This window comes from Gossypium arboreum, chromosome 1, assembly GCF_025698485.1.
Source record: "Gossypium arboreum isolate Shixiya-1 chromosome 1, ASM2569848v2, whole genome shotgun sequence".
NCBI lineage: Eukaryota > Viridiplantae > Streptophyta > Magnoliopsida > Malvales > Malvaceae > Gossypium > Gossypium arboreum.
This window is the reverse complement of record NC_069070.1, coordinates 116381041-116395507: the sequence shown is the minus strand read 5'-3', so window position 1 is coordinate 116395507 and position 14467 is coordinate 116381041. Positions and strand designations below refer to the sequence as shown.

At 31.5% G+C, this 14467-nt stretch overlaps 1 protein-coding gene and 1 long non-coding RNA gene across 2 annotated transcripts; both read left to right on the top strand.

The window, feature by feature from the left end:
* The first annotated feature begins 173 nt into the window (after positions 1 to 173).
* LOC128289358 (uncharacterized) lies at positions 174 to 1127 on the top strand. Its single transcript, XR_008278975.1, has 4 exons — positions 174 to 206; positions 363 to 509; positions 633 to 728; positions 820 to 1127. It is a non-coding gene; the product is annotated as an uncharacterized LOC128289358 (long non-coding RNA).
* Positions 1128 to 6069: 4942 nt separating this feature from the next.
* On the top strand, positions 6070 to 9032 carry LOC108481097 (receptor-like protein 9DC3). Its single transcript, XM_017784269.1, has 3 exons — positions 6070 to 6736; positions 7466 to 7537; positions 7705 to 9032. The coding sequence occupies exons 1-3, from the start codon at positions 6070 to 6072 to the stop codon at positions 9030 to 9032; spliced, it is 2067 nt and encodes a 688-aa protein (XP_017639758.1).
* The last annotated feature ends 5435 nt before the right edge of the window (positions 9033 to 14467 follow it).

The following is a 14467-nucleotide window of genomic DNA, read 5'->3' as shown; positions in this document are numbered from 1 at the left end:
ATCCATCAGTAATGAGTCCGAGAAAAGATGAAGTTCCTCAGCTTGTATAAGAGCAAGGTGTCATGTATGTTCTGCATCCATAGCTGCTTCTCTCCATGGAATGTATCTTCTGATCATGGGTGTCATGTATGTTCTGCATCCATAGCTGCTTCTCTCCATGGAATGTATCTTCTGATCATGGGTGTTCTCACCGATAGTTTGCTTTGGTAGTTTTTCAGCTTTCATGGTCTGGGATTTTAGCCTTTCGCAAGAAGTTGATTTGTTTTCAAGTTTTGAAATAAATTGCAGCACCCACTATAAATAGCTCTTTATTTTAGACAAGTGTTTGTGTGTGCTAAACTTTACTAATGTTTTGTTTTCAGGGCAATCAGTTCCGCATCGGTAGATGTATTGTTTTGTTTTTATGGGTGTTTGTGGCTTGTAAGAATGATTGAGAGAAAGATGCAAAACAAAGTTTGAAGCCGGTTTGGGAAGAAAAGAAACTAGTCCTGCAAATCCATCTTGACTATGTGAGTTACTGTATATCACTAAAACAAATGTGCTTTTTTTGCTATGCTAAATTAATTATAAGTAGATAGATATCAATACTTTTGTAAAATCAAAATTAGACCATTTTTATTCTCATTCATCAGTCTGAGAAAAGATGAAGTTCCTCAACTTTTATAAGAGCGAGGTGGGTTTGCAAAATCCGAGGAAAAAGAAATATTCACTGAATTTAAAATTTCAAGGTATGTTTTTAACCATCTATTAATTTCTCATTGGTTTCGTAATCTAGAGATTAGACTTAATCTTTTCCGTCTTTTTATTTGTCATGTACAGTGGTTCCAACTGAAGCTGACAGAAGAATGCCCCCTTGCTACAATACAATTGGCTAGAAATTAAAGAGGATGGTTTCTGGGTTCGTTTACAGTGCAAGGTGTCGTTGGAGGATAACTTGCATCGCTTGTTCAATTCGATCATGCTTAAAGTTTGGTCAGCAAAATTAATAATAAGTTTTCCAATTATGTTGCGTTTTTTTATTTCAACTATTAATATGAGTTATAGATATACTAATTCTGTAATTGATTAGGATGCTTTTTAATTTAATTAACCATTAAAATTTTTAATTCAATAATAAATAGTCTTTTTCTGACTAATCTCATTATAAGTTCGATCATATCTTATTTTTTTTTGTACAATATTTAGAACTACCTATAGTCCCTTACCCAACTCATAAGTAGAATAATAATGCGTTTCAGTATACTTAAACTCATATTTTCTAATAACGCCCATACCTATCGAACTAAAGACTCAAGTCAATGTAATAATAAATAGTTAATTTTATTTAATAATATAAATTAATTTATATTTTAATTTAATAGAAATAACACATTAATATGAACTTTAATGGAATAAAACAACCAAGAAAATTAATTATAGTTTAAATATTTAATTTTAAAAATGATTATAGATATAATTACAATTTGAATAGGTAATTTTAAAATTACTAAGAGCAAATACGTCATTCACTGTTAATAATTTTGAGTTGATAAATATTTTTAAAATAATTATTACAATTTTTTAAAAAAATTATATATAGTTTCGATTTTTGGATATATTCTTTTAATTTTTAAAGTTTCAACTTTTAATTATTTAATTTTTTTTTGACTTGAGGTGATTTTATCATAAGCAAATGGGCTCAAGGCCTTTTTTTTTTTTTTTTTTTGTCTCAAACCTTGCAACTTGAAAGTAGTGGCTTGAGGAAGACTGCAATCCACTTGTTTTATTGGATAAAGCTTATATTTATCCTCCAGCTTTTATTTTTGGTGGTTTTTGTAATGATTTAATAGGTTTTTTAGACTTTATCTTAAGAAATTTTTTAGAGTTTATTTATTCAGAATTGTTATGAATGGCTGCCTAAATATGTAGCAATTGGCATGTTGAAGATGCAGTTGGGAGCAAGGACAAAGTTTCAAAAAAAAAATTTTAAGGACCAAAATTAAATTTTAAATTTTAAATTTAATAATTTATATTTTTATAATTTTTAAAAAATTAAATTAAAATTTTACCATTTTAGAAGGCTAAAATGTAAATTTACTTTTAATAATTTAAAATTTTAAAATTTTTAATAAACCTAAATGAATAATTTTTCATTTAAGGGGCTGGCCTCAATCACCACTAGATCCACCACTGTTTAGTTGGAAGAGTGTTCGTGCTGATTTCGTTAGTTTATTTTGCTGTCAACTTATTACAATTTCTTGGGGCTATTTATTGGGGTAATATTTGCTTCTTTTGTTAAAATAAATTAAGCTTTAACAGAGATGATTATATCAATTGTCGAATAAATTATTTATTGAATAAAGCTTTACAAAGTAAAATTATTTGCGAATTATAGAAACAATACATTGTGTGTTTAGCTCTCCTCATCCTCACTGTTTTATTACTGTTCTCTAGCTTGTTCAATCTCGTATTTGGACAATCTATTTAGACAACAATTTAAACAAGAAGCAAACTCACCAGTTACTTTCAATTAGGCAGATTAAAACCAACGGTAACTCATTTTATTTTATATCTTATTTTTTATATTTATTATCAAAAATAGTTTGAATGAGAATCAGGGCTTAGATTTCATAGTCGGTGTAAAAGGGTATAAGTTATGGTGTCCTGAAAATAGAAAAGTTGTAATTTGCAGAGATGTTGTTTTTGATGAAACTTCTATGCTACCTAACTTATCTCTTAAAGACTCTTCTAATAAAGAAAATCAAAAGCAGGTGGAGCATCAGATTAATACAGAGTTGACTCCTCAAACCAACACAAAAATTGAGAATAGAGTTGCTTCTTCACCATAATACTCTATTGCCAAAAACAGAACTAGAAGAGAAATTAAACCTCCAAAGAAGTATGTCGAGGCTGATCTAGTTGCTTATGCTTTAAATGTGACTGAAGATATAGATGCAAACCAAGAGCCATCTAATTATTCTGAGGTGGTTAGCTGTGAAGACTCAGAAAAGTGGATGTTTACTATGCAAGAAGAGATGGAATCACTCCACAAAAATAGAACATGGGATCTTGTGAAATTTCCTAAAGGTAAAAAGGTCGTTCGTTGTAAATGGATGTTTAAAAAGAAAGAAAGGACTCTAGGAGTTGAAGAACCTAGATATAATGCAATGCTTGTTGCAAAGGGCTACAGTCAAATTTCAGGAGTAGACTTCACAGATGTCTTCTCCCTAGTTGTGAAGCATAGTTCGATTCAAGCTTTGCTTGGTATTGTGGCCATGCATGATTTGGAGCTTGAGTAGTTAGATGTAAAAACTGCATTTTTGCATGGAGAACTTGAGGAGGATATTTACATGCAATAACTAGAGGGTTTTACAGTCTCAAAAAAAGAGGACTATGTTTGATTGCTGAAAAGTCTCTTTACGGTTTGAAACAATCAGCAAGACAGTGGTACAAGAGGTTTGATTCCTTTATGACTTCTCATGATTTCAAAAGAAGTAGTTTTGACAGTTGTGTTTACTTTAAGAAAAATAGTGATGGTTCTTTCATGTATCTACTTTTTTATGTTGATAACATGTTGATAGCAGTAAAAGATAAATGAGAGATAAGAAAGGTCAAAGCCCAACTAAGTGAAAAATTTGAGATGAACGATTTGAGACCAGCAAAGAAGATATTTGGTATGGAGATTCTTAAAGATAGAAAAGCAAGTAAATTGTACCTAAGTCAGAAGTGGTACATTGAGAAAATTCTTTGTAGGTTCAATATGCAGAGTGCTAAGCCTGTTAGTACTCCTTTAGCAGCCCATTTCAGACTTTCATCGGCTTTGTTTCCACAATCAGATGATGAGATTGAGTACATGTCACATGTTCCATACTCTAGTGTAGTTGGATCTCTTATGTATGCTATGGTTTGTTCACGTCCAGATTTATCATATGCAGTTAGTGCAGTTAGCAGATACATGGCGAATCCAGGTAAAGAACATTGGAAAGCAGTTTAGTGGATTTTAAGATACTTATGAGGTACTACTGATGTCTGCTTACAGTTTCGAAGAACTAGAGATGGAGTCATTGGGTATGTTGATGCTAATTTTGCTGGAGACCTTGATAGAAAAAGATCTCTCACAAGTTATGTCTTTACAATCGAAGGTTGTGTAATCAGTTGGAAAGTCACTTTGCGAACTACACTCGCTTTGTCTACCACTGAAGCTGAGTACATGGTGATTACTGAGGCTTGTAAAGAAGCTATTTGGTTGAAGGGACTCTTTAGTGAACTCAATGAAGACTTTCAAATCAATACAGTATTTTGTGACAGTTAGAGTGTAATCTTCCTTACAAAAGATCAAATGTTTCATGAGGGAACAAAACACATTGATTTTCGGTATCATTTTATTCGTGATATTATTACTCGTGGTAATATTATTGTGAGCAAAATTAGTACTCATGAAAATCCTGTAGATATGATGACTAAGTCACTTTCTATAACCAAGTTTGAGCATTGCTTAGACTTGGTTGGTGTTCATTGTTGAAATTAAACCCTTAAGGGGTTTTATGGAAGAGGTGGAGAACTTGTTCTTTGAGAGTTAGCGATAAAGAACTTGTTCATTGAGAATTTATATCAAGGTGGAGAATGTTAAAATTAAATGACCCGGATCCTTATTTAAATAAAATACAGTGGTAAAATAAAATAAAAGTAAAATCCATATAGAACTACACTTCTTTTATTTTATTTTAGAATAAGGTTTTTAAACCTTATTAAACTCCATCTATTTTATATTGATTAGAATAAGGTGTTTCAATCTTACTAGAATATCGCTTTATAAGTCTATAAATAGACATTGTCTATTACTCTTGTAATTATTCGAATTCGACATAGTGAATTTTTTTCTCTTCTGCCCGTGATTTTTTCCCTAAAGGTTTCCACGTAAAATTTATGTGTTCTTTATTTTATTTCTCTTTTCTTTGCAATATATTGTCATTACCGACATTCTATTTTATTTTCACACATATTTATTATCAAAAAATAATTTGAATGAGAATCAGGGCTTAGATTTCCTATGCTAATCATCACTAAAATATTAAAAAGATTTAGAGAAAAATGGAAAATTTGCTGCAGATTACTTTATCAGTAGAACCGTTCATGAGTCCGGACTAAATTTCAATAGTTAAGGCATCATTTTAGAAAAAAAGAAAACAATTACAATTATCATGGAAAGTTTTGATTGAGAGAATTCTTAGTTGATATCTTACTTCAATTATTTAGCTTTCTTTTTCTCCATAGATTTACAGCTTTCATGGTCTGGGATTTTGACGGTTTGGCAATAAGTTTGAAATGAATTGCTACATCAATGCTTGACTCAGTCATGAAGTCCGTTTTTCAATGTTCAAGTGCTTCATCTCTGAAAATAAATTCACACTTCACAGTCCTCTTATTCATCCTATTTACTTTGAAACAGTAAATGCTATTAAAGAAGTGAAGAAGGATGGACGCAATTCCAGTGATTTCTCAGAATGACTTTTAAAGTTTGGAAGCTACTAGGAAAGTGAAGATGGAGCCAAATCATTTGAAATTTAATACATGAATGCTTGACTCAGTCATGAAATTAGTTCCTTACCATGATGTTCCTATTGAAAATATTGAACAGGAAACTATTAGTCAAGTCGACAACAATTTTTATAAGAGTAATGAAATTAGTTTCTTACCATGACGTACCTATTGAAAATATTGAATAGGAAATTATAAGTCAAGTTGACCACAATTTTTATAAGAGTCATGAAATTAGTTCCTTACCATGACGTATTAGGAAATTATAAGTCAAGTAGACCACAATTTTTATAAGCTAGAAGTCGTCAGCAAATCATAGATGTATCCAAATTACAACCAATTGTTTGAATTAGAAAATTTCATTTGGTTTTCTATATATGATAATTTTTTGTTGGAAAAGTCAACTTCTTAAAAACAACGTTAGAACAAGTCTCAACACAAATTTCTCCACTTTTGTTTTTTCCCATCATGTATAATTCAAAGAATTCCCTCTCACAAGTTGTATTTCCACAGAACTTGATAGGAAACACTGGGTTAATTATGGCTCTTATGATGGCGGTGCTGTTGCTTCATTTTATCGTTTCATTCTCTTCCAAAACAACTGATATCAGCACAGATCGATCGACTCTTCTTGCACTGAAAGCCCATGTCGTTAGTGATCCTCGAAATTTTTTGACAACCAATTGGTCTGTTGATATCTCGATTTGTAATTGGGTCGGTGTCACCTGTGAATCTCGTAATCAAAGAGTCATAGCTCTCAATCTTTTTAACATGAGTCTCTCTGGCACCATACCACCGGACATGGGAAATCTATCTTTTCTTACTTGGCTCAATATCGGGTATAACAATTTTCATGATCTATTACCAGTCCAGTTGACTAATTTGTATCGATTGAAATTTATAAGCATGTCTGATAACAATTTTCACGGAGAAATCTCATCATGGGTTGGTTACTTCCCTGAACTTCAGTATTTGTCTTTGAGCAATAACAGTTTCACTGGTCCTATCCCATCTGATATGTGTGATCGTCTACCCACATTGAAAGAGCTTAATTTGTCTGACAACAAGCTTTCTGGGAAAATTCCTATAGGTTTATTCAAGTGCAAAGGGTTACAGAATATATCTTTGGATTTCAATAGTCTGGAGGGGATTCTTCCAGAAGAAATAGGGAACTTGACGATGCTTAGGACTTTAGATCTCCGAGGCAACCAGATCCAAGGTAAAAAGCATCTGGATTCAATTTTAGCTTATTTTGTTGTTTTCTCCGACTGCAATTGTCTGCTTTGTTTGACAGGGAAGCCTCAAATTTTCTTTTAGCAAGTAGTTTTTTTAAATAAAAATCATCAGGCTTTTTTCATCAATCATAATAGCTTGTTAATATCTTGCACTTCAACGTTTGAATCTCTTTGGTTTAGCCGGTAATATTTTAATAAGTACTATATCACATTTCTTCATTATTTATATTGATTTTTAAATTTCTTAATGAAATTTATGTTTAATTTCTACAAATTTGTTTAATACTTTAACCTTGTGCATTTCATAGTTTTTATAATAATATTTCAAGGACTAAAATATAGAAAAAGAAAATGCTGAATTATTTCGATTTTTTAAAGTAACCTTTATATATCTTTACACAAATAATTTTTATTTATTAAAAGTATTATATTTCTATCCAAATTATAAGTGCTGACGTGAACAACTTGCCTAACTCACATATAATAATTATTTTATTAGGAAAGAAAGAGAACAAAAGTAAATAGAAATTAATAAAAAGGGAAAATTACAAGTTGGGCCTTATTTGATTAAGAGTGTATATTAGATGTAGAATAAATTATAGGCAATAAAATTTGGATTATTGGACCGCACCTCTTTTAATTTAAAGAAAAAAAGAGGTAGGATAAAAAACCATATTTTTATATTTGTTTAACAAATTAATTCTATGGTGCAGGTGTAATCCCACAGCAAATTAGTAATCTAACAGGTCCGAGAGTTCTATATTTATCCCATAATTTTTTTACAGGTATTATATAATATTTCTTCACTATTCAATTTCACTAATTAGTAGTTCAGTATGCATATATATATGCGCCTTGTGAGAATTAGGAATAGAACTCAACTCAATGAATTAGAAAATTGCGAAAGGGGTGATATGGTAGGTTGAACTTGTTCATTGTATCGATAATGCAGGACATATTCCAGTTACCTTGGGCAATCTAAGAGATCTAGAATTGCTGGACCTATCGAATAATGATTTAAGTGGAACACTTTCATCCTCGGAAAGGAGCTTCCTGTCATCATTAGCTAATTGTAGTAGGTTGACAGCCTTGGCATTTGGAAGTAATCCATTAATCAGTGGTTACCTTCCGCCTTCTATAGCAAATCTCTCGGTTTCTCTTCAATATTTCGATGCTTCGAGTTGCAGCATTAGTGGGAGCATTCCAGGGGAAATTGGTAACGGGAATGTTGCTACATATCTGGATTTTTCTGGAAATCATTTTTCAGGTGCAATCTCAGACAGAGTTTGTAATCGGAATAATGATTTGAGATATCTTGCCGTTAATGACAACCAATTGGAAGGAAAATTACCGTTGTATTTAACTAATTGCAGTGAACTGGTATTTTTGAATGTTGCAGACAACAATCTAAGCGATACCTTTCCTCATTGGTTAGGTACTCTTCCACAGCTTCGAGTTCTTATTTTGAGATCTAATAGATTTTACGGTTCCATTCAAAGTTACATAGCCACATCTTCTTTCTCCAAATTGCAAATTATTGATCTCTCTCATAATGAATTCACTGGCCTATTGCCAACCAATTTCTTCCAAAATCTCAAGGCTCTGAAAGAAGCTGAATACGTAGACAATGGTAATTGGTTCTCCCTTGTTGTTAATTTAACTATTAAAGGCTTGGAGCTAGAGTTTACGCTAAAAGTACGTATGCCCTTATTAACATGCATAGATTTGTCGATGAATGGATTCCATGGAGAAATTCCTAAGGTAGTTGGAGAGCTTAGATTGCTTCAAGCACTCAATCTCTCTCATAACAGCCTGACTGGTCCTATCCCACCGTCATTTGGGAATTTGGCAGCACTTGAATCATTTGATCTCTCATTTAACAAGCTGAGTGGCAGAATCCCTTCCCAATTGACAAATTTGACATTTCTTCAAGTGTTAAGGTTTTGGAACAATAATCTTGTGGGGCCCATTCCCCATGGGAAGCAATTTGATACGTTTGAAAACGACTCTTATCGAGGGAACTTGGATTTGTGTGGCTTCCCATTATCAAAGGAATGTAACAATGATGAAATACCAGAACGAGCACAAGATGAGGAAGATAATGGTAATGATAATGGAAATGGAAATGGAATAGCTTTTATTTGGAAAGTTGCAATGATGGGGTATGGATCTGGGATGGTATTAGGAATTAGCATAGGATACATTGTATTCACGACAGGAAGACCGCGGTGGCTTGTAAGAAAGATTGAGAGAGATTTGCAAAACAAAGTTTCAGGCTAGTTTGGGAAGAAAAGAAAGTAGTTCTGCAAATCCATCTTTATATGTGAGTTATTGTCCTTCATAGAAATAAACATGCAATTTTTTCCATGCTAAATGAATAATTAGGTAAATCAAAAATTGATTATTTTTATTTTCGTCCATCAGGATTGAGTCCGAGAAAAGATGAAGTTCCTCAGCTTGTATAAGAGCAAAGTGTATGTATGTAATGCATCCATAGCAGCTTCTCTCCATGGAATGTATGTTCTGATAATGGGAGTTCTTACTGATAGTTTTCTTTGGTTTTTCTGCTTTTCTTTGCATAGTTTTCCAGCTTTCATGGTCTGGGATTTTCGCCTTTCGCAAGAAGTTTGCGTGTGCTAAACTTTACTAATGATCGTAATGGATTTTTTTCAAGGCAATCAGTTCTGTACTGGTAGATGTATTGTTTTGTTTTCATGGGTGTTTGTGGCTTGTAAGAATGCTTGAGAGAGATATGCAAAACAAAGTTTGAGGCTGGTTTGGGAAGAAAAGAAAGTAGTCCTGCAAATCCATCTTCATTATGTGAGTTACTATATATCACTAAAATAAATGTTCTTTCTTTGACATGCTAAATTAATTATAAGTACATAGATCTCAATAATTTTGTAAAATCAAAATTAGACCATTTTTATTCTCATTCATCAGGTAACTTCCGAGATGAGTCTGAGAAAAGATGAAGTTCCTCAACTTTTATAAGAGCGAGCTGACATGTATGTTCCGCATCCATATCTGCTTCTATTCACGGAATGTTCTGAGTGGTATCTTGCTCCAGTTTTTCAAATTTTTTTCCATAGTTTTTCAGCTTTCATGGTCTGGAATTTTGACAATTTGTCAAAAAGTTTGTATTAAAGTTTTGAAATAAATTGCAACACCCCTATATAAGTAGTTCTCTGTTTTGGATAGGTGTTTGTTTGCAAAATTCCAAAGAAATAAAATAATATCTTATATAATCACGCCTCAAATTTCTCAGGTTTATAATTGAAGTCAAAACTTGTAAAAATATTAAAAGGAGTGAGTTTAACTACTCATTAACTAACTAGCATTTCTCTTGATTGAGTTAAGCAAACATGAAAATATTTAGGCCAAATATCTTATTGAAAATACGTAATTGCAAAATTTATTGGTAACTCGTGATAACATAATCCAAAATATATTTCATGTTAAAACAGTAATTAATAAAAATTAATAATTTCAAAATACACTAATAGATAAAAAAAATCAACTCCTTTTTTGTCACTATGATCACTCTTAACCTTAATGACAAAAGTCAAAAACCACAATTCACCCGAATAGAAATGAGTCAAAACAAAAACCATAAATCTCCCCCAATAGTAATGGTTCAAAAACCACTATTCTAATCTAGTGGCACGGTTAAAACTTATTTCTAAGCACAAAATACATGTCAACATGAACAACATTTGGCAAGGTTAGAACATAGCATACCGAAAACAAATTCAAAATCAGAAAATTGAATTTCTTGTAATGTCTCAAATATACATATAAAACATACTTCATATAAAAGACAGAATTCAATATAATATTTCCTCAAAACATATTATATATAAATATACCAAAACATTATTTGAATAGCATAAATATACTAAAAGCATAGTTCAAAAACATATTTCCCAAAAATAATCACATAATCCAATTTAAATATAGAAAAGTACTAACACTTAACTGATTCAATATTTCACTTTGTTAATTTAAAACCATACTGGCATATTTAACCTAATTTTCATAAAACATGAATAAAATATCATATATTACTTAAATACCATAGAACATTTGAAGCAGATTTTTGAGAATTAAACACCAAAGGAATATTGAGTCACTTGTCCGGTCTATTGAACCGACACTTGAACAACAATTTTATAAATCTCCTAATAACTTAAAATTTAAGAATGAAACTTAAAATCAAAATTTGATCAACAAAACATAGGCTTAAAAGCTATGACTTTTCATGATAATCCTAAGACATTTTAGTTGTGGAGCAATTCCTTAATAAATTAAGACAATTGTTCAATTTAATAAAACTATCTTTTATCTCAAAAGTAAGTAAATTAAATTTAATAAAATACATGCATATTATAAGAAATTTTAATATATTAATAAAAATGAATTTAGTATGGTTTCCAATAAAATAATATGCATTTGGATAAAATATTTTAAAAATAATTAAAAATCAAATTTTCAAAAATTTTGAAATCGTCCTAAACGTCGAGATGATTTGGCTTAGTTGAAGCCATTCTCAAATTTTACTTGGTATTTCTACAAAGCAAAAAGATGATTTTGAATAAAAAATTTAATACTAAAACTAAAAATTTGTTTTATCAAAATAAATTTCGAAATTTAAACATACTGAAATCATCACAATTTATTCAGATTTATCTGTGTTAACAATTTCAACTTACTTTGGAGTCTTTTAGTTTTTAGCACAAAATTCTTGATTGAGATAACAAGAAAGTTTAGTTATTTAGATTAAATTAGAGTTATAATATACTTAAGAGTTTTATTTAGATTTATTTAGCTAGCCTATATATAGGTCTTTCTATTGTACACAATGGAGACAATTGATTATTATTCTATTTCTCTTTTAAGTTAATAATTTTTTTAAGTTTTCTTTTCAAGAATTTCTCTTGAGTTTCTTTTAGAAGAGTTTTTAACAATCTATCTTTTATTTTCTTCTTTATTGTTCTAATATTTGATTTATTTTATTTATTTATTTAATTTGACTTGGACTTGATTGCGTTTTAGGTTGAAATCCAAATTTATTTTCGAACGTCTAGAGCCCTAAGTCAAATTCGTGACTTGAACAAACTTTACGATTTGTTTTCACATTCATCTGCCTCATTCTTTATCATTGGTATCAGATTTGGGTGTTTTAGGTTTTTTTGTGTTCTTATAACATTGATTTCCAACAAATAGCCTCAAAATAATTTTTTTTACCTAGACAATTTTCCGAAAAAAATATATTTCAGTGCGTAAATGCTTTTCAATTTGAAATTTGCATACTATTTATTGGCACTATTTTAAAGTATAAAAAATATTTCCCACAAAAAAAGTGATCGAAAAATTATAGAAAAAAATACAAAAAATAAGAAAATTTCGTGATTTTTGGAAATTGGGAACACCTTGAACGAAGTTTGTCAAGTTGCTTCGTAATTTTTTGGGTTTTCAGGTTTCAACTATTTTCATTGACTCTTAGCCTTAGGTTTTTATTTTTTTTTGCTTTTTATTGTTCATGTATGCATTCTAACACTTTATTGTTTCTGGTGTTAGTAGGCTAAATCACATTGCACATTCCTTCCTCTGTGCAACACAATTCTTTGGTGTCTAGCCAATTTTGAACTCATAGTGTTATTAGGTTTGCTTTGTTAGTTGATTCTAATACATTCTGATTAATTGATATGGACACTTTTTAAAAGACTTACAAGATTAATTCTTACCTCATTAAGAATTTAATTTTTATTTTTGAGTGCATAACAATGAGGTTTGCTTAATCTTTTCTTTTTTTGAGTGTTGTGTTCTTTTTAGTCTTTAGTAATGATTCACAATACTATGATTGAGAAGTTGAAAAGGGATCAAGAGGTTTGAAATGCTCGAGATCAACAACGTGACACTATTCTAGACAAGATCAACAAAAATTTAAATGTCTAAGTATCAAAATTGAGCGTCAGAGTCTTAATTGGGGAGATAAGGTTGATCAACCTCATCTTCGTGCAAAAAATTCTAGACGTGTCTCTTGTGCAAATGATGAAACTTTGGTTGATAATGACCGTGGGCAACATTTTTTAGCTAAACCAAAGTTCAACATTCCACCATTCCAAGGGGAGTATGATCTTGAAGCATATTGTGAGTGGGAATAAAAAATTGAACTTATGTTTCGTTACTATATGTAATACCCTAACCCGTATCCGTTGCCGGAGTAAGATTACGAGTTATTATTGATCAATTCACAACTTATAGCATACATTTATCAAACATAAAGCATTCATTCTCATAAATCATTCGACACAAACACATTGTCCTTTATAAGGTCTTACGAGGCCTTAAACATGCTTTAGAAGTGGTTTAGGATTAAACCGATAATATATGAAAATTTTGAAAACTTGGAAAAATTTCAACCATACAGGGGCCACACACCCGTGTGAACGGGCCGTGTGCCTCACATGGCGCCAGACACGTACGTGTCTTAGGCCATGTGGAAACAGGGCATACATACTGTCTTGGGTCACACGACCGACCACACGCCCATGTGTCTAGACCGTGCCAAATCTGTAGGGTATACTGACTTATGCACGCCCGTGTGCTAGGCCGTGTACCAATTAGGGGGTATACTGACTTGTACCACACGGCCAGTCACACGCTCGTGTATGAGACCATGTGGAGCATACTGACTTCAATTCAATTTAAACACCAGGGGACACACAGCCGTGTAACATGACCGTGTGTCACACACGGCTAAGACACACCCCCATGTGGACAAAAATAGGCTATTCGTAAGGCCAATTTGTCACCCCAACTTCAAAGTACCTACACAAGGCAAAATGATAGCATTTCATTATACAATTAGGCAGCCAAAATCATTAACCAAATGCACAATTCATACCATTATAATTTCATTTATTCCAATTCTCAATTCACTACCATTTACTTAGCCAAATACATGCCAAAACAATATCAAACAATATGGCTCATTTACCATAGTTTACACATACTTAACTTACCCTATAAATAACCAGCACAATATCTAAAATCATATATCATCAAGGCATTTCTCAAGCATTTATACTCCACAAATCAATTAATCAGTTGAGCAACTATAAAACCTTCACCACATTCATACCAAAACATACCAAAATAAGCTGTCACTCATGGCTATATATACAAACCAAAACATATACATTTACAAGTCATTTCTAATAGCCAAACACATATCAATATTAACATCATTTACAAGCCAAAACTCATGGCTATAATCACAACCAAAATACCACATCTAGCCTATACATGCCATATACCATAATTGTATAATTCAAAAGTACCAACTTAGATATTTGATAGTGTGATGATGTTCCCGATGACTCCAGGATCCAAGCTAGCCTTGATTCACTATAAAACATAGAAAAATAACACGAAGTAAGCTTTTAAGCTTAGTAAGCTCGTATGAGATAAACTTAATGCAATCACATAAACATAAATCAATATGTAACATTCATTAACTATCAAACCTTTCAAGTACTCAGTCACAAAACTATATACTCTCATCATCATTTCTTCGATTCAAATTTAAAATGGTTTATTCACATACCTGTACCATCTCGTACCAATCTCATATACGTTCTCGTCTTTCATTTACCTATTGAACCATTCAGAATAGTAGTCGGATACTCAAGGCTCTCACATGATAAGTA

Coding starts and splice junctions, on each gene's coding strand:
- LOC108481097 (XM_017784269.1), top strand. CDS start 6,070: ATGGCGGTGCTGTTGCTTCATTTTATCGTTTCATTCTCTTCCAAAACA. Junction 6,737..7,465: donor CCGAGGCAACCAGATCCAAG/GTAAAAAGCATC, acceptor TCTATGGTGCAG/GTGTAATCCCACAGCAAATT. Junction 7,538..7,704: donor ATCCCATAATTTTTTTACAG/GTATTATATAAT, acceptor TCGATAATGCAG/GACATATTCCAGTTACCTTG.